The 20396-nt window shown below is 35.1% G+C and overlaps 1 protein-coding gene across 4 annotated transcripts in view; it reads left to right on the top strand.

Annotated features, from left to right (window-relative positions):
- Nucleotides 1-20396, top strand: part of LOC111159801 (WNK lysine deficient protein kinase 1) — a 153887-nt gene that overhangs the window by 80153 nt on the left and 53338 nt on the right. For all 4 annotated transcript variants that reach the window (XM_022522416.1, XM_022522415.1, XM_022522414.1 and 1 more), the window contains exons 3-4: nucleotides 1721-1941; nucleotides 4004-4161. In XM_022522416.1, coding sequence (XP_022378124.1) covers nucleotides 1721-1941; nucleotides 4004-4161 — 379 coding nt within the window. The remainder of the gene's footprint in view (nucleotides 1-1720; nucleotides 1942-4003; nucleotides 4162-20396) is intronic.

The raw sequence follows: 20396 nt of genomic DNA, 5'->3' as shown, positions 1-20396 counted from the left end.
TTCGGCAGCACATATACTAAAAACTCTTAGCCAAACTAGGAATGGTAGGGAACTTTCTCCAACTGCTAAACAACATCCACCAACCTATAACTAATATGTCAAACTTAACCATTGCTCCTGAGATTAGGAACAAAGCAAGAATACTTGTTTTAACCACTTACATTCACTATTGTTTCAGAGGGCCACCCATTAAATAAGACATAAACGCAGGGAAAACTAGTAAAAGGCATAAAGATGGGAATGTAAGAAATACCGCTGCCTTTGTTTGCAGGTTATGTAATTGTTCACATAGAAAATTCCAGTGATTCTAAACAAATTTAATGAAATTATAAGTTACAAGGTTAATATATAGTTATCTATTATATTTTATATACTTGATCATTTTGTAAATGTGAAAGAGATAGAAGCCAGACTCAACTTTTTCCCAAAATTTTCTCCTAGAATTTTTCAGTTATACAGAAAAAATGAAAGAACTACCAATGAACATGTACATATTCACTGCCTAAGTTCTATTATTAATTTTTGCTGCATTTACTTTACCACATATGTCCATCTAATCATTTCCCTATCTTAATTTTATTTATTCCAAAGTAAGGTGTAGACCTCAGTATGCTTCATGTGTAAACACTCAAGTGCCTATTTCATTAAAGTTCTAATATTTATATGCTTTGTTTTTCCTTACAGTAAAATTTAAATACAATGAAAAGTGTAGTTAGTCATAATGGTATCGTTCTATGAGTTTTGACAAAGGCATATTCACTCATGTAATCAAAATCCGATTAAGGTATAGAACATTTTTATTATCTTCAAAGAGATTTGGGCAGAATGACTATTCAGGATTTGGGACTCCCCTTCTGTACTACCCTTCTGGGATTTCCCTCCTTTACTTTCTAGATCTCTGCTGTCCACTGGAACTCTTTGTGGTGATGGAAATGTTTTATAATTTGTACAATCCAAAATGGTAGCCACTTGATATATGTGGCTGTTAAACATTTAAAATGTGGCTAATGCAGCTGAAAAATGGAATTTTAAATTTTAATTTATATTTGTATAGTGAATACTATATTGAACAGACTGTCACTATAGAAAGTTCTTTTGGACAGCACTGTTCTAGCTGCTGTGGTCATCTTGAACTTTTTCTGTTTCTCAGCTAATAAGGCTACAGGCTTCTATTTAGACTTGAGCTGATCTGTACATTCAGGCTAGAGCATTTCCTCAACTGAAAAGATTTAGAAAATAGGAAGCTCAAGCAGTGCTTCCTTTTTCCCTCATGTGAGCTCCCTTTCAATTCATGCCTAATTTTGATTGCTCTCAAGAGCCTTGAAGTGGTTGTTTTTATATTTTTTTTACTACAGTTTATAATTATATCTGTGTCCAGTAAGAATTACTTCACCATTTACCAGAAGTCAAATTCTACCCCTTAGCTTTTTAAAAATTTTTGTTGTTTATTTTTCTATCTCTTAACTTCTAAACTATTTTAGTAGTGATCCAGTTTTAAGGAATTCATTTTTTGTGTTTTGTTATTAGAATTCATTTACCAACCACTTGTTATTCTTTCCTCTTTAGCCTTGTTAAAAGTATCACTAACTTTTAAGGTTACTGAATCTTAATATTGTAAATTTGATATTCCCATCTCAGATATGCTAGAATTTAATGGAATTCTTCAAAGCAGTAAACTCATATCATTGATAACCTGTTTGGTATACTTTGCCTTTTCTAGGTACCTGAAAAGGTTTAAGGTGATGAAGATCAAAGTTCTAAGAAGCTGGTGCCGTCAAATCCTTAAAGGACTTCAGTTTCTTCATACTCGAACTCCACCTATTATTCACCGAGATCTTAAGTGTGACAACATCTTTATCACTGGCCCTACAGGCTCAGTCAAGATTGGAGACCTAGGTCTGGCAACCTTGAAGCGGGCTTCTTTTGCCAAGAGTGTGATAGGTATGTTTCAGGTGTACCTTGCATCCCAACCGGTTTTCTGATATTCCTTTTATTTTGATACCTGACCCTGTTAGAATTTTCATTATGTGAAATAAGCCTTCGAAAATTCCTAGCTTGAACTCAGGAAGTGATCAGTTTTACTTATGACATGTGGAGTTCTCTATATGCTTCTGGAATCATCTGGAAGACTAACTGTTTCATAAAATTATGTGAAGAGAAGTAAAGGGAATTTTGTTGACAAAACCTTATGTAACTATCAATCTTACTGGGTCATTCCGTTGATATGTATTAATTATGTAGTTATTTATATAAGTACTGTATAATAATTACTATATAATACATATAGAGTTACTTTCTTATGAAAGAAATTGAATTTATATGTAGTTTACTAAAAAAGTGTTAGATTATATGTATTCAAAAGTATCTACCTGTTAAGACTTTATTTTAAAATGTGAAAATGAGTTTATTCTGAGTACTTGGTTTTAACTTTTCTTACTCCTACTCTTCAGAAGATATATCTGAAACAGAGCTTTTCAACCCTAGTGTTATTTTACATTTGGATAGTTCTTTGTTGTAAGGGCTTTCTAGTGCATTATAAGATTATTTAGATGCCAGGAGCACATCCCCTTTCCAGCTCTCCCACAGTTGTTATAACCAAAAATGTCTCTGGACTAAATGTCCCTGGGTAACAAAATCACCCCTTGTTTAGAATCACTGATCCAAGAACAAGCCTGTCCTTTCAGACTTTCAACTATATGTTATAGAGTTGCAGCCGGAAAAATAATTTAATGCTTATTACTTTGATAAGCTTTCACTCTCTGAAGAGGATATGACACTTTGAAAATTTGAAATCTTTGCAGATATTCTATTCTCCCCCCAAAGTTGGTGACAGCAAGGAAACCATTAATTTTTAAGTGCACTGGAATTTTATGTATTAAGAGAAAACCATAAAACACCAGTAATTTGTACATTCTTCTAAAATAGTGTCCTCCATGGAATATTATGTGACTTGGATTTGGAATACTATTTTTAGATTTTCTTAAAATAAATTAACAAGAAGAATTGGGAAAGAGTTATTTAAAGCTGAATTTCCTTTTTGCCTTCCTTACAGGAAAAGGAAACATTTCTTTGATTGTCTTTGACTCCTTAAAAATCTCTAACTCAAGAGAGGTTCCCCCCGCCCCCGCCTTTTTTTTTGTTTAAACCATGCTATGTAAGCCTGTTCTTGGAAATGTCCTACAGTTTGAGGTATCCACACTTAATTTCTTTGGAACCATTGGAAAACCTGGTCTGTGGGATCACATACTCTATGCTTGTAATTCAGTCTGTATTTGAGTTCTTCATTTATGTGTATTTGTTTTTTGTCTGTAAGATCTGTAAGATGTCCTTCACTGTATTTCTTGTTATCTGCAGTAGACTTATTTGTGTACTGCAGGTGGTATGTTAAGTATGTAAAGAAAGGGTTCTGGTGAGTGGCCTTTATAGACCATTACACTTTTTTTTTTCTTTTAAAAAACATATTGAATGTTGGATTTTTCACTGCATGGCCTCCTTAAAAGTGAAATTGATCAGGTGGAATTAATGGCCAAAGACTAGCTATAAATACCAACCTTACACTACCATACAGCAGGGGGCAGGCAAGTATTTTGATCTTTTTTAGCCCATCTTGTCTTACTGGTAGATGCCATTGTATCCTCTTTATTTCTTGCTCGTCTCTTACTTTTCCTTCCATTTGTTTTCATTATGAATTATATCAGTTTTTCTATTATCCAAGTTTCTATTTTGACATTGTATAACAGTAATCCATTTGAAGCAGTAAATAAATAAACACTTGACCCTGTCCTGGTTTCTTTTATGAAGGCCATGCAGCAGAAGTTCTGACATATTTGGTGGAAGAAACTAAGATTTTCTTCCTCTTCCCTGCCCCCACCACTCTTCTCTCTTCTCTTCCCCCCCTTCCACTTGCTTCTATCTCACAGGTCAGCCCCTCTGCTTCTCCCCCAGGTGAGTAACATCTGTAGCCTCTGCTCACATTGAGTCTAAATTGTTCTTTTAATTTAAGGTACCCCAGAGTTCATGGCCCCTGAGATGTATGAGGAAAAATATGATGAATCTGTTGACGTTTATGCTTTTGGGATGTGCATGCTTGAGATGGCCACATCTGAATATCCTTACTCAGAATGCCAAAATGCTGCTCAGATCTACCGTCGAGTGACCAGTGTAAGTCTTACCCTGATGGATTAGTGAGCTTAAGTCACACCAAAAAAAGGAATGCCAAGCTGGATATCATTGAACCATGCAAAAGGGAGCAATAGTAGAAAGCATACTCAGTCGCTGGGGGAAGAAGGAATTGAGAGATTTTATTGCTTCTGATTTAGTGAGAGCAAAAATAAAGATCAAAGAAGTACCAGTATATTCTGGATTCTCCTTGCATACACTTAAAGCTTTATTTTGAGATATATTATGTTTAAAAATAGTCTCATTACTACTGATCAAGCCCTAATTTATTCTTCTAAGTTCTCATTTCCTCCGACCATAAAACATATTATCTGAGTTAAAAATAATGCTTTTACTCAGGTTGCTTTGTTCACAGACCTTTCCCTAAGTGGTTTAAAATTGATTTATGAATTTATTAAATCATTTATAAGTAACTACAAGGGTTTAAGGCTAACAGTAATTTCTGGATCATCTGAATACCCTCACCTATTAGGATATTTCTCCCGTTGTTTCAGAGATGTCTGTTTACAGTCAGTGTTCAAAATAGGACCTATCAGGGTCCACAGAAGGTACTTTATTGTATGTCTCTTAATCTACAGCTGTTGCCCCCTACTTTCTTTTTCTCAGGCTGGGCAAGGGCAAGAGAAATGTAGTAAGTGTAGTTTGTTTAGCCTTCAGATAATTCTGATGAGTATCCTAATCACTATTCTACTTTGCCCTTAGAAAGTTCATCTGCTTTGCTTCTTAGATATCTGAGTTCTATATCTATATCCCAAGTTCAGTATTCCCCAGTTTTCCCCCAATGCCTAATAATTTACATTATCCCTTTTTTCTTTGGGGAGTGGGATGGGATAGTCACTGGAATGAATACCCCAGTATTTTATCTAGAAAATAAATAAATAAATCCTCCCCGCATTTTATTTAGAATTCTTGAAACCTCAAGAAGTATATTTGATTCCTTGTTTTTCTATTTACCAGATGCTATTTATCAGGTTCTTGGTTCAGAATAACTCTTAGGTATAGTCCTTCTTCATTCCCATTGTCAGAACTCTGATTTCATATCTTACTTAATTCACACCTTACACTGCCATCCTGAAGTAGTTAACATTATGAACTTGTTTTTCTACTTCACTTGAACTAGTTGAATTTCCTTGCTACTTCTTTTTGGTATAAGAAGCTTTCATGATACCAATTTGCTTATGAAAGCATGTACAAATTCTTACTATAATCTTCGCTCTTCTTCATCTTTGTCTAAACACCTTTTTTAGTCAAGCCAGTCCTCTTTATTTTTTATTTTTATTTTTATTTTATTTATTTTTTTTTTTAAAGATTTTATTTATTTATTTGACAAACAGAGATCACAAGTAGGCAGAGAGGCAGGCAGAGAGAGAGAGGAGGAAGCAGGCTCCCCGATGAGCAGAGAGCCCGACGCGGGGCTTGATCCCAGGACTCTGGGATCATGACCCGAGCTGAAGGCAGAGGCTTTAACCCACTGAGCCACCCAGGCGCCCTGCCAGTCCTCTTTATTATCTTGCACATCTACCACATCCTTTCCTTTTTTCCTCTCCATTTGTACGTGCTGTTTATCTTGTATGCATGCTCTTTTGCTATTCAGTCAGTTTTTATACTGGATTTAACAGACTTCCCCCACAAAATTTTATCTGATGGGCTTCACTACATAATGATTTTCACCTTTTCCAGGCTTCTCAACTGATCTCAATCATAGCGTTTTATTTGTAATTGATTATTTTATTTAGGAGTTCAAAAATTGAATTAATATAAAGCATTTAAAATGGTGCTTAGTATACAATAAGCACTATATATAGGTGCTTGCTGTTTATTTTTACTGCTTTATATTCTTCTTTAAGATTTGTAACCTTATCTCTACAAAGTATTTGTTTAATTCTGTCTTTACCTTTAGCACTATCCCAAATTTAAAATAAGTCTCATATGCAAACACATGCTACATACCAAGTTCAGAGCCTGACATCAGATAATTAAAGATGAATAACATATATATTCCCTGTCTTCAGAAAACTAGCTCCAATATAGAAGATAAATGTGTAAGCAAACATTTCTAATTACAGTATGCTGATAAAAGCTTATTAACTGTATGTCTTTTCTCCTTTGGAAAAATGACTATTCAGATCCTTTACTTGGTTTTTAATTGGGTTATTTGTCTTTTTATTACTGAGCTGTACGAGTTCTTTGTATATTCTGGATAGAAATCCTTTATGAGATAGATGATTTCCAATTATTTACTCCCATTCTGTCAGTTGAATTTTTTTTTAAAGATTTATTTATTTATTTGAGAGAGAGAGCCAGGGGAAGGGCAGAGAGAGTCAGAGAATCTCAAATACACTCCATGCTGAGTGCAGAGCCCGACGCGGGGCTCAGTCTCTTGATCCTGAGATCATGACCTGAGCCTAAATCAAGAGTCAGACACTTAACTGATTAAGCCACCCCAGACACCACAGTTGTAATTTCTTAATAGTGTCATTATATTACTAGTGCCCTTTAGGACGCAAAAGTTTTTCATTTTGATGAGGCCGAGTTTAATGTATGTTATCTTTTGTTTTTCTCATGCTTTTGGTGTCATATCTAAGAATCCATTTCCAAACCTCAAGTCATGAACATTTACCCCTGTGTGTTTTCTTCTTGGAGTTTTATAGTTTTAGTTCTTATAATTAGATCTTTGTTTCATTTTGAGATAATTTTTGTATGTGGTGTGAGGTAAGGGTTTTAACTTGATTCTTTTGCTTGTGACAACTATCCAACTGTCCCACTACCCTTTGTTGAAAAGACTATTATTTCTCCATTGAATGATTTCACCCTTGGTGAAAAGCGTTGACCATAGGCACATGAATATACTCCTGGACCTTCAATTCTGTTCCATGGATCTGTATGTCTTGGCTTTGTAGTAAGTTTTGAATTTGTTAAGTGTGAGTCCTTTTATTTATTCTTCAGGTTTCGGCTCTTCTTGGTCCTTTGCAACTCTATATAAATTTTAGAATCAGCTTGTCAATTTTTGTAGTTCAGCTGGGATCTGGTAACTATGGCATTGAATCTGTAGATGAGTTTGGACACATGACAACCATCCTGAGTCTTCTAGTTCATGAACATGGGATGTTTTTCCATTTACTTAGATCTTTTGTAATTTCTTTCAGTGGTGTTTTGTAGTTTTCAGAGTATAAATCTTCTACTTTTTAAATTACATTTATTCCTGAATAATGTATTTTGGGGGGAATTCTATTATAAATGGAATTGAGTTTTTTATTTCAATTTTTGATTGTACATTACAAATACTGTTAATTTTTGCATACTGAGTTTTGAAACTGACAAATTTACTTGAATTTATAATAGTTTTTTAGTAGATTCCTTAGGATTTTCTATATACAAGATAATTGAATCTGCAAATACAGTTCTTAAAAAAACATAAGGCTTGGCAAGTATGGGTATATGCTTTACTTGTGAGAAAGAATTAAAAAAAAAAAAGGCTGACTCTTAGTTTAATGAACAGAATTTAGGGATAAAGTTGAAAAAACAAAAGACTGGGTAGTGGTTGGTTTCTGGTAATTTTCTAATGTGAAAAAAGAGACCTATCTCTTGATACGTCATATTCCCCTCCCACGGTAATTACACAATCTGTATAAGAGAAGATAAACACATAGTTCTCAACTTTTTCAGTGAAATAACCAATAAGAGTTTATTTTTAAAAATTAACTATAGAGGGGCGTCTGGGTGGCTCAGTGGGTTAAGCCTCTGCCTTCAGCTCAGGTCATGATCTCAGGGTCCTGGGATCAAACCCCACATCGAGCTCTCTGCTCAGCGGGGAGTCTGCTTCCCCCCCCCCGCCCCACTTGTGATCTCTCTTTCTCTCTGTCAAATAAATAAATAAAATCTTTTTTAAAAAATTAACTATAGGAATAATAAGTAATTTTATAAGTGAATTATATGTATGTATGTATTTATTTATTTATTTATTATGTTTCCTAAGGGTAATTTGCCCTTTTTTTTAAAGTTGCCTGGGATTTTATTTCCTTTCATTAACTCTCCTGATTTTGCTAGAAATGACAGACTAGTTGACAAAATACTATACTAAAACAAATTTGAACCACCTACTTTTTTTTTTAATTAATTTTTTAAATTTTTGACCCACTTGTTTTGATAGGTCCTGTCAAATCCTTTTTTGAATTCAAATATGTGAATTTAGTCATCTATTGTATCATATTACATTAAGATACCTTACCACATCCACACATACTAATTTTTTTTAGCTAACTTTCAAGGAAGAGTTGAGATTTGAGGTATAGAGAGACACAGGAAACTGTATACACCTGAAGTATAAATTGGTTCACCAAGTATTTGAGCATAGGGAGCTGTTATAACAAAGGGCCACAAACTGGATGATTTAAATCGGCAGAAATTTATCGTCTCACAATTCTGAGGCCAGAGGTCCAAAATCAAGGTTATAGCAAGGTCATGCTCTCTGACACGTGGAGGGAAGTACTTTTTTTGTTGCCTCTTACCTTCTGATGGTTAGCTAGCAATCCTTAGCATTTCTTGGCTTGCATCTGCAGCACTTCAGTGTCTGTCTCACATGGTGGTCCTTCCTCATCTGTCTATGTCTTCTCTTCTTAGAAGGACACCAGTCAGAGTGTATTAAGAGCCCTCCCCACTCTGGGGTTGTACTTGTAATTGCAATGATCTGTTTTCAAATAAGGTCAGATTTTGAGATACTGAGGGTTGGAATTTTAACATATCTTTTGGGAGGGCAAGAATTCAACCCATAATAGTTCATGCGTTCATCCAACAAATTTTTTTTTAGAAGATTTTATTTATTTATTTGAGAGAGAGACACAAAGCGAGAGAGGGAACACAAGCAGGGGGCGTGGGAAAGGGAGAAGCATGCTTCCCACTAAGCATGGAGCCCGACGATGTGGGGCTCAATCCCAGGACCCTGGGATCATGACCTGAGCTGAAGGAAGACACTTTACCACTGAGCCACCCAGGTGCTCCCAGCAAATATTTAAGTCTACTCTGTTCCAGGTATTTTTCTAGATACTCGGTATTGAATATTCTTAAGTAAAACCCAAATCCTTGTCTCTTAAGAACTTGTTAGGGGAAGGAGAAAAGACAAGCCAGATAGTTACCATATAGTATATAAACAATTATTCTAGGGATAGCTACTTAATGGAAGCATAAAAGAATGGTGCCTAATTGAGTTTGAACAGGTTGGGAAATGATGTTAAGTAGGGAGAGACTAATAGTGTTGCATGTGAGAAATCTATAATTTGTATGTCTATAGAGTTTAGAAGTGGGAAAAGAAAGAAACAAAGGATAAGAGAAGAAAGGAAAGCTTAGACTATCCTCGAGCATTGGGAGAATGATTGCAGTACTTTAAGACTGGGCTCGGTGTCATAAGACACCTTTATAAATTAGAATTCAGTTAAGCTAAGTTGTTCTTTTTCACTTACATTTATGAAAATAATACAGAATAAATACGCATTGTAAATATGTATCCTCTTAAGAAGAAAAGATGGATCTTGATCATTAATTTTGATTATAAGATTAAATATATAACTTTAAATTTTAAGGCTATAAAATTACAAATTTGCATGTGGAATGATTTGTGTATTTTATTTACTAACTTAAAGCCTATTACTTTTATTCATTCGATTATTCTAAACCAGGAATTAGTGAACTATGAACCATGGGCCAGATCTAGCTGGCTATTTTTGTATAACCCGTGACTTAAGAACGGTTTCTACATTTTAAGTGATTGGGGGGTAAAAATCAAAAGAAGAAAAGCAGGTCATGTCATGTGGGCATTTTAGTGTCCATAAATAAAGTAATAAAGTACAGCCACACTGATTTGTTTCTGTATTATCTTTGTCTGTTTTCACACATGACAATGGCAGAGTAAATGAAACAGACTGTGTGGTTCCAAAAGATTAAAATATGTACTGTTTGGGCTCCTAACAGAAAAAAATTGTTGAGTGCTATTCTAAACACACATCACCAGAACTTTTTGAAAAAATTCTCCACTGAAGAGTTCTGTAAATAATTACTAATCTGTAAAAGTGGCAGTAATGTTCCTGTAATAGAATGCTTTTTACCTCTGTGCTTATAGTAGATAAGAGAATCTCAATGCAAGCAAGTAGCTACTTAAATTATTAGCTCTGAAAATTTGTGGGCATTCTCTTCTCTCTCTCAAAAGTAGAACTATCACTTTAATTCTGTGATGAAAACATAAGAGGTTTTAACATATAAGCATTTTTTCAGGGGCCATACTTATTACTGGTATTGGTCTTAGAAATAACATCTGCTTGAGGGATCATTCTGGATTTTAAACACAAAGGTTTATGAGCCAATATTTACTTGACAACAATGATAATTTTTTTTTAAATTGGTATTTATTTATTTGTCAGAGAGAGAAGGAACTACAGAGGAAGCAACAGGCAGAGGGAGAAGCAGACTCCTCACTGAGCAAGGAGCTCGATGTAGGACTCAATCCCAGGATCCTGGGATCATGACCTGAGCTGAAGGCAGATGCTTACCCAGCTGAGCTACCCAGGTGTCCCTGAATGTTTTTTTCTTATATCAAACAGACTGGGTAGATGAAATACACATTAGATAGCCATGTATTTAAGCACTCTTAACATACCAGCCTCCTTTGTTGGTCTTATAATATTTCTCTTTTGAAAAGGGGGTAAATTTTGTTATGTAACAGCAGAAAATGGCTCTGCTGTTTTGTAACCTGTTGTTAGAGACTCGAAATAGGTATTGACTGGGCTGTCTCTGTTATTTAGTGATAAGTCTCTCTGATTAATCTTGCAAATTAACTTACTTATTATTTCTCTAAATCAAGATTGATATTGAAAATGTCTCAAGGGATCATGACTGAGCCACCCAGGTCCCCTAACAAATGTATCTTTTTTTGCAGATGCAGATCCGAGCTCAAAATCCCCTTCTTAAATGAGTTTTTCATGTTAATGTAATAGAACTGAAAAAGACCAATACCACTTTTCCATATTCTTAGTATAGTATGTAGCCTGTTTTCAGTTTTTCACCATGTTTTAAGAAAAAATTCACATACGGGGGTTCCTGGGTGGCTCAGTGGGTTAAAGCCTCTACCTTCAGCTCAGGTCATGATCCCAGAGTCCTGGGATCAAGCCCCGCATCGGGCTCTCTGCTCAGCATGGAGCCTGCTTCCCCCTCTCTCTCTCTGCCTGCCTCTCTGCCTACTTGTCATCTCTGTCAAATAAATAAATAAAATCTTTAAAAAAAAAAAAAAGAAAAAATTCACATACCATAAATTTATCACTTAACTAGTTTAAGATGTACAATTCAGTTTTTTAATATATTCATATTGAACCTTTCTGTCACCCCCAAAAAGAAATTCTGTACCCATTGGCAGTCACTCTCCATTCCCCCTTCCACTGAGGCCCTGTCAACCACTAATCTACTTTATGTCTCTGGATTTGATTTGCCTGTTGTGGACATTTCTTACAAATGGAATCATATGATATAGGACCTTTTGTGTTACACATTTTCTGTTACGTCTTTTGTATTATGCTTTGAAAACATTAGCAGAGTGTTTTCAGGGTTTACCCATGTTGTAGCATGTATTTCATTCTTTTCATCAGCATTTCATCCTTTCTTATGGCTGAATAATATTCCATTGTATAACTGTACCACATTTGTTATGTTCAGCAAATTTTATTTCTTCCTCCTTTTCTCATTGTTAAACTGTTTGAACCTATAGCTACCGTCCCTTCTGGAGAGGGACTGGGAACAGAAAGGATGAAATGTATAATGTCTTAAAAGACATATATAATGTCCCAGAGCCTGATTTATCAAGTCTTTGTTTATACATATTCTGTTGATAGCATAGCATATGGAACATTGTAGGCACTTAGTAATATTTTGAAGAATAAATGATTGTTAACTAGAGGAATCCCAAATATAGTTGGTCAGACATTGTGTAGGTTTGGAAGTTTGAATTTACCTTGCAAAAGAGGAATGAAACGTAAGGCCACCTTTGAAGTATTAACAAAATTATCCTAAAATGAAATTGAATCATAACAAGTAGAAACTGATACACATATAAAAGCAATACATATTATAGGATGAGTAAAACTATTTGGTACAAATAGAGCTGGAAACAATGACTTTAATAATTAGAAAAAATCAAAATTCCAGGATATGAAGTATATTCAAGAAAGCCATCTATACACATACTTTTCCATTGATTCTCAAATCTCTTATTTGTAATTTTTTAAAAAGATTTATTTATTTACTTTAGAGAGAACGAACAGGAGGGGCAGAAGGAGATAGACTCAGGCAGACTCTGTGCTGAGTGTGGAGCTGAACGTAGGACTCATCCCAGGACCATCAGATCATAGCCTGAGCTAAAACCAAGAGTTGGATGCTAACCAACTATGCCATCCAGGCGCCCCTCATAGTTGTAATTTCTAAACAACTATTTTATAAGTAACTCTTTCCGTTACAAGGCTAGGTCTGTATTTTGTTGAAGTATGTCACCATTATTTTTAACACTATGATCACTTGCACTTTCTTTTCTGAGATTTCATAGGGAAAACCAGATCATAATTTCACTTATTAATACCTCAAATGTTTCCGGCCACCTGGGTGGCTCAGTCGGTTGGGTGGCTGCCTTTGGCTCACATCATGATCCCAGGATCCTGGGATTGAGCCCCACAACAGGCTCCCTGTTCGATGAGCAGCCTACTTTTCCCTCTCCACTGTGCTCTCTTACACTCTGTCTCTCTCTTTCTCTCTCTCAAATAAATGATGAAATCTTAAAAAAAAACAAAAAAAAAAAACCCTCAAATGTTTCAGGCAATTCCTGATTCATGAGACTTTTCTGATTGAGACCCATCATTTTCACTTTTAAGAGCTATAGGTTTCCTTCACTATCCATAAGCAGAGCATTCCTGTGCAATCTTTTATTAGTTGCAAAGGCATAAAGTGAAAGAATTTATATTAAAATATTTTGAGTACTCTCAGACCCTGAAAATAACCACTCTCAGGCTTTTTTCTAATATCTTAGGACATATCTTGCTAACAAACACATAAAATAAGTCAAGATAAAGCGCAGGTGTTCATAGGCACAATTCAAAGCTATAGTATCTTGATGCTGAATGTAGCTCCCAGGGGACGGAGCTTGGCATTGCCATTCTTGCTGCTCAGGGTATGTACTGTGTCTTTACTGGCTCACTGCAAAATAAGCCCTGAATTCTGTTTTCACTTTTTGGCCTTTTTCGTAAAAGCAAAAGTTCTCTTTGGTTTTCTTTTGGTTAGTGAAAACAGGTACTAATGTAGGTCTTTCATAAAAGCAAAGTGGCATAATACAAACTTTCAAAAAGCAGGGATACCTATTCCTTTAGATTTCTTGAGTGAAGGGACTTACATGCTAATGCTAATTAAAAGGGAGGAGCTCAGCAATTGTTTTCTTTAACCTAGAGGAGACTAAATAAAAAGGAAGAAAAATTATAATTGATGATAAAGAACTTGATAAGTTTATACAACATTGCAAAGGCCTGTAGAGGTTTGAGATTCTATCCATTAAAATCTTTTGAGATTAAGATAGCAGCTACTAGACTTGAATGATTTAGCTCAGTGGCTGTCAGACTCTTTATCAGGACCCTTTTATACTCATAAAAATTACTGAAGACCCCAAAGAGCTTTCATTTGTGTTATATCTATTTTACCATATTAGAAATTAACACCAAATTTTATAATGTATTGATTAATAATATAAAAAGCCCAATATATGTTGACATCAATAACATTTTCGCAAAATACGATTTTTTCCAAAACTAATTTTAAAGATTTAGTGAAAAGAACAGCATTTTTACATTTTTGCAACTGTCTTTAATGTCTGGTCGGAAAGAAGACAGTTGGGTTCTTGTATCTGTTTCTGTATGAAATCAATTACAATATTTTTTATTTGGTTGAAATGTATAAAGAAAATCTGGCCTAATGCAGATATGTCATTGGAAAAGAGACACCCCATAGATCCTCTGATAGAGTTTTGAATACTATACGCTGAGAGCCTCTAATTAGATCTTTGCTATGCAAAGTGTAGTTCCCAGACGAGCAGATTTGGTATCCTAGGGCACTTGTTGAAAATGTAAAATTTCAACCCCATCCCAGACAAATCAGATCAAAACCTGGCATTTTACGATATCCAAAGATGATTCATGTGTATATTGAAGTTTGAGAAGTGTGAGTGGAAACAGTGATCACCTCAGATCCTTTCTAATTATGTGTACCATAGACTAAATAATATAATACCAAAACGTTAACTGAAAATTACTATTCTGTCATTCATGAAACCTTTTTACTAACATTATAAGTAACCAGACTGATTTAGAAATTTTACCCTATTTAATTGCATTTTTTTCTGACTTACTTAGGAATTGCTTTTTTAAAAGCAAAATAATAAGTCAAGCTGTAGAAAAGATGGAATAAAAAGCTTGAGGAGTTCTTTAAATCAGTTGGAACTGTGTTAGACTTCTTAGTTTCTAGGGACTTCTGTATGACTCAGTTAAGCGTGTGACTCTTGATTTTGACTCAAGTCATGATTTCAGGGTCATCGGATTGAGCCCTAGCATGGAGCCCACTTAAGAGTCTCTCTTTCCCTCTTCCTGTCCCCATCCCCCACTCTAGAATGCACCCATGCTCGCTCTTTATTTTCCTCTCAGCTCTGAAAATTTAGTTCTGTATTATCTATAGTCCCTTACTCTGTCCTATCAGTCATTATATTTCTTATCTGGGAAATGTCTTGATTTCACCAACCTCCATCCCCATCTTCTGGCTTCCAATGAAGAATTAAAAATGGCTGTGTCCTTTTTTAGTTTTCTAAAGTTTTCTCATGTTTTGGGTGCTAAGATGAACATGGGGGATTGAAGTAAATCCCTAGCTTATACAATGATTTATGTAATTTATGTAATTATATAAACAGTTAGTGATGACTGTTGTCTGCCTTGGATATAAATTTAACTAATTTTTTTTTTTCTTAAGTAAATGTTAGCATCCCTGCCTAACTATTACACATTTATAAAGGAAGCGTGCTTGGTTATCTATTGAGAGATCATAGGCCTCCCTAATGCAAATTCCCCCCCACCCTTTCATTCCCTTACCACCACCACCACCATATAATGCCCTTATCGCTCCATATTTCTGGTTTCCATCCCAGATCTACTATGTATACCCTATTAGTAATCAGTAAACATTGAAGTAGTAATTACACTAAAGCAGATGGATTTTATAGACGTAAAGAAGTAGGGTATTTGATCTCCTTTAGAGGGTCAAAGACAGTATTCCTGAAAAAGTAAGTTGAGAACTTTATTGGCCCCCCTGTCACAGAGGTGGTGAGACAAATTTTATATGAAGTAATTATCAGTAGCTTCAGCGCCCTGGCACTTTTTATCAGAAATATTTTAGCATTCTTGGAAGAAAGTCATGCCAGTATCATTCTTCTATGTTCCCATCATATTCTACCTCTGTTTTATTAAAATAATAATTATTATTTGATATTAATTGTTGTACCCCCCATTAGAACTGAGCCCTTCAAGGACAGGTTTCTTTTTTCCTCTGTAGATCAGTCCACTACTATATGTCGGACCCTGCACCATCTGCAGTGGTGCACTGTCATACAAATATGTGTGATAGCAATGTAAATATTAATAAATATACATCCTTTTGTACCAGACCTTGCATAAAACACTTTGCAACTCTTCCAACAACCTGGAGTGGGAAGTGAGTAATTGCTGCTCTTATCAACGTTTTGTAAATAAAGGTCTGAAGCCCAAGAAGGCTAGCCCAAGGTTACATATCTAGAAGACAACAGAGCATTCTGTTATTTCTGTTATCTGATCCCAGATCCTGTGCCCATATCAAAATACTATATGAATCTATATACTGTGTTCATATCAAAATACTATACTGAATCCAGGTCAATTAAACCTGTCTGTGTAAGTGCTGATTTGGAGGGGGTAAATGTACACTGTGGCTTAACAATTATGTTCTATAGTGCACTGATAATAAATTGTTACATGTCATTGTCTGTACATGCAGTTTTTTCAGGTCTGTACCTGAAATGTTACTTGCTCAGAGAGGCTTTCCCTGCCCACCCTCTCTAAAATATATTTCAGTGCATACACACTTTATTTCTGTTCCTTTTATTATTTTCTTTATGGCTTTTTTTTTAAAAGAATTTATTTATTTATTTGACAGACAGAGATCACAAGTAGGCAGAGAGGCAGGCAGAGAGAGAGAGGAGGAAGCAGGCTCCCCGATGAGCAGAGAGCCCGATGCGGGACTCAATCCCAGGACCCCGAGATCATGACCTGAGCTGAAGGCAGAGGCTTAACCCACTGAGCCACCCAGGCACCCCTTCTTTATGGCTTTTATCAGCCTTACAGTATTCATCTAAAACCCCAATTAGAATACAAATTCTGTGGGTTGGGGTTTTATTTGTCTTGTTCTTTGCTCTATTCCTAGTATTTAGAGACTGACAAGTCATAGAGCTCAGATTTTGTGAAATGAATACAGAATTGTAGGGAGTGAAAGCAAATTTTACGTTGCCTATGGAGGTCTCTGGAGTTGTGTCTCCTTAAGTTTAAATCCCAGCCATGTCATTTCCTAGCTGTGATACCTTGAGTAAGTTATTTAACTTCTCTGAACCGAAGGGGTTTATGAGGATTAAATGAGAAATGTATGTAGACCATAGCCACGTACCTGACATATAGTTAATCAATCCGTGCTTAGTAGGTATTGGTGTTGTTAGCATTAACATCATTATGACATGCTTAGTAGTGTAATAAGTTGTCTCTTGTTCCATTCTTTATCCAGTGACATTCAGTAATTTGCAGTTATTAAAGTGTGTTTAATGAACTTAAAATAAGTCAAGTTTTAGAACAGAATGAATGAGCTAATGTTTATTTTTAATCTTGCTTCTTGCCAGTAACCTTGGAAAGTGCTTTACATATACTATCTTATTTTTATCCTGGTTAGTAGGTAATATCTTCATTTCACAGATAATAGAATCAGAAGTTAAGCGTTTTGTCCCAAGGACATGAAGAAGAAATAGTAGTAATAATAATAGCAGTAGTGGTGCTGATGGTAGTATCAGAAATCAAGCATCTCTAACATGACATTAATGCAAACCTTAAAATTTTTTCTTGGCCTGTTTTTGCTTTTTAAACTTTTTTTTAGACCTCAATGGGAAAAAAAATCTGAGCATAAAAAAATTAGGGTACACGGGCAGCATAAGGCTGTTATTACAGGTTTGAGCCCAATAGAGAGGGCTCATGATCCCTGTTTAAAGGAGAAAAACTTCAGTTATCTTGAAAATCTGCCATTGGTAATGAGAAAATCCGAGTAAGAGTAGTAATGTCCTTAGCACAATTTTTGTCTGCTCTTAAAAGAATAGAAACTACAGTAAGCAATGGCATCAATTTTTTATATGAAGGATAGTGTACTTGAGGTTGGAGCCACACACAAACTTTCATATATCCAGAGAATAATGAGCCTTGGGGAATCATGAGGTAAACTAATTTCCTTTGATTGAACTAGCTAGATTTGGTATAGAGTTTGAAGAGGTTTGTTTTCCAATGGGATCATAAGGTATGTTCAAATTCCTGTAAACTAATGGTTCATACCAATAAGAATCTGGCTGAATCCAGCCTCATAACAACCAAGTTAGAAATAATGGGGAATTTTAATTACTTTGTTTGTGTAATTTGACTTTGTCACTGATTCTATTAGCCATTGGATTGCAAGGTTTGAACATTCTGTCTGGGAAAAACAGAATTAAAGCAGTTAGGGTGAAATTCCTTTTAGTTTTTTATATAACAGATTACAGTTCACTCCATTTTTTTTTATAGAAACAAGTGAGGCTGATTCCTGATTAGATAGTGTTTGAAAAATTGAGGGAAACTTTGTATTTTTTTCTTTAGCAGCTGGAATTTTTTATGCGATCCCAGAGTTCTAAATCCACTGGAATTAGCTGAAAAATGGTTCCCTTATAAATTTTATTCCTGTTATCATCCAATAAATTTGAATTCTATGTGTAAAAAAACTTTGTGCATCATGGGCTCTAAGGAGCATTTTGCATGATTTTCAGAGGCATTCCATTATTCTGTGATTTGATTAATTTTAAAGGTTCTTAATCCATCTGTTAATCTTAAACCAAACAGTTCTGAACATCATTGTTAATGTTTTAGGTACTAAAGAACAGTTGTAAAATTCTTATTTCAGAATTTCTCAGAAAGCTGGGGCTTTTTATACTCACTGAATGTTGGTCTATATTCATAAGGCATTAGACTATAGAATAAAAACCAGTGGGATATAGAGAGATGGTTTCTATATTTAAGTTCATTATAAATAACATGCCAAAAGATTCATATATAGATGCTTTGTAGTTGCTGCCTTCTCATTATGTATGATTTGTGGTATACCTTAAAAGAAGTGTAGAACTCAGTTGACTAAAAAAGGGAGGTGTAGGAAGAGTATTCTTGTCAGTGAAAATGTGCACTAAGTACTTGGTGAACAAGTAACCAGTTTGACTGGACTTATTTTGGGGAGATAAGAGTAGAGAAGAAGGTGGAAGTTGGATTGTGAGGGTTTTTCACACCAGATTAAGGAAATTAAGAAGGACTGTAAAGTGGACTGAAGTGACATTGACCTAGGCATGGTCTCTAGTATTTGCTTTACCATTGATGAGGCCCTTACCCACAGAAACAGACTGTTTTATTCTAGATTCTAGAAGATAATACAGTGTATCTGCCAGGTATCTAATAATGACTAGAGTAGGCTACATGTGGTAAGTCCACAGATGCCAGTTGAATTAATTAGTTAATTCTAGCTTTAACATGGCATTAATCTCTCTGGGCTGAAAATTGTCTCTCTCATTTGAACAAGTAGGAACTCTTACTCTTAGTCTTCCTAGGTCTGTGATCCCATGGCCATCTTTAGATATGGAGAACTTTTAACCAGTTTTGAGTAGTGTGGTGTGAGTTGAATGATGTCAGGTGACTGGAAATAGCTAAATGTTAGTTGATTAAATGAAGGCAGATGACTGAGCTGGCCACAAAATAAAATACAAATAGGAGATGGAGAGAATGGAAAGAGTGAAGCCCATCTTAAATTGGTTAAGTTTAAAGAGGTGACTGGACTTTGGTGGTCACAATTGTTAAAAGAAGCAATGACTTAGAGAGGTAACAAAGAAATGAGTAAAAATCTAATTTTGCCTGGCCAGAGATCTTTGACTATTGGAGGGACAGTTAGGAATGCTAGTAGCAGAAGTGTTTACCAGTTGCTTTTTTATCTTTGTTTAAAGAGCTCATAGAGAAAAATAGTACTTAAATATTTTGGGAGAAGAAGCATCTAAAAATGACTTTTCTATTCTGAATCATGAAAATAGGGATGGTACCATTGAAAGAAATGAGGAAATGTAGAGAAAAACACTGACTTTAAGAGGAATTAGAGCTGAGATGTGTTAACTGTTGTCCATATGTGGATGGTATTTTTATTGTATATGTTGAAGATTCTTATTTTGAATATAGAAAAGACTGGTCTTTATAGATCTAGATATTTGTGCCTGTATTATACCTTCGTCCAAAAAAAGAGATCTCACTGTGGTTTTATGTGTTGCCCAGCAGTTTTAAAAGCCAGGCAACAAATCACCTGTTTTCTAGCTCTTTCATTTTCATTTAGCTAGGTCCTAAGCAGGCTTACTCAAACATTTACGTTAAAAGTAATGCTGGACCACATTATTGTATTTCTGACCAATACCTGACATTTTAGACTACCTACTTAGTAATGATGAATTGTGTTGAACCAGAGATCAATGGCAACTACTTTGAGGTGGCTTGTTAGAATTAGTAGTCATTAGAAAAAAAAATAGTTATTTCTAGCCTTTAGAGTAGAAGTCTTCCTACCAAATAGCTTCTAAGCTCTTATCTTATGTTACTGTTATTGAATAATTAAAGCCTTAATACCCACTGTCTTGATGGGGATTCCAGCTTACCACATTACGAGGGATAAACTTTATTCTGTTACCCTACTGACAGTGCACTTAAAGGTGCTTTTTCTGTCATCTTTGTTAATGCCATGAAGAAAAACCTTTCCTTAATCACTAAAGTAGTAGTTATTTGGGTCCATGAGATCTTCCTGGTAAATGCAAATATCTTTAGTTGTAAATG

Source organism: Enhydra lutris, unplaced genomic scaffold (assembly GCF_002288905.1).
Source record: "Enhydra lutris kenyoni isolate GAN:26980312 unplaced genomic scaffold, ASM228890v2 scaffoldscaffold69, whole genome shotgun sequence".
Taxonomy (NCBI): domain Eukaryota; kingdom Metazoa; phylum Chordata; class Mammalia; order Carnivora; family Mustelidae; genus Enhydra; species Enhydra lutris.
The sequence above is the reverse complement of the archived record's forward strand: the minus strand, read 5'-3'. Positions and strand labels throughout refer to the sequence as shown.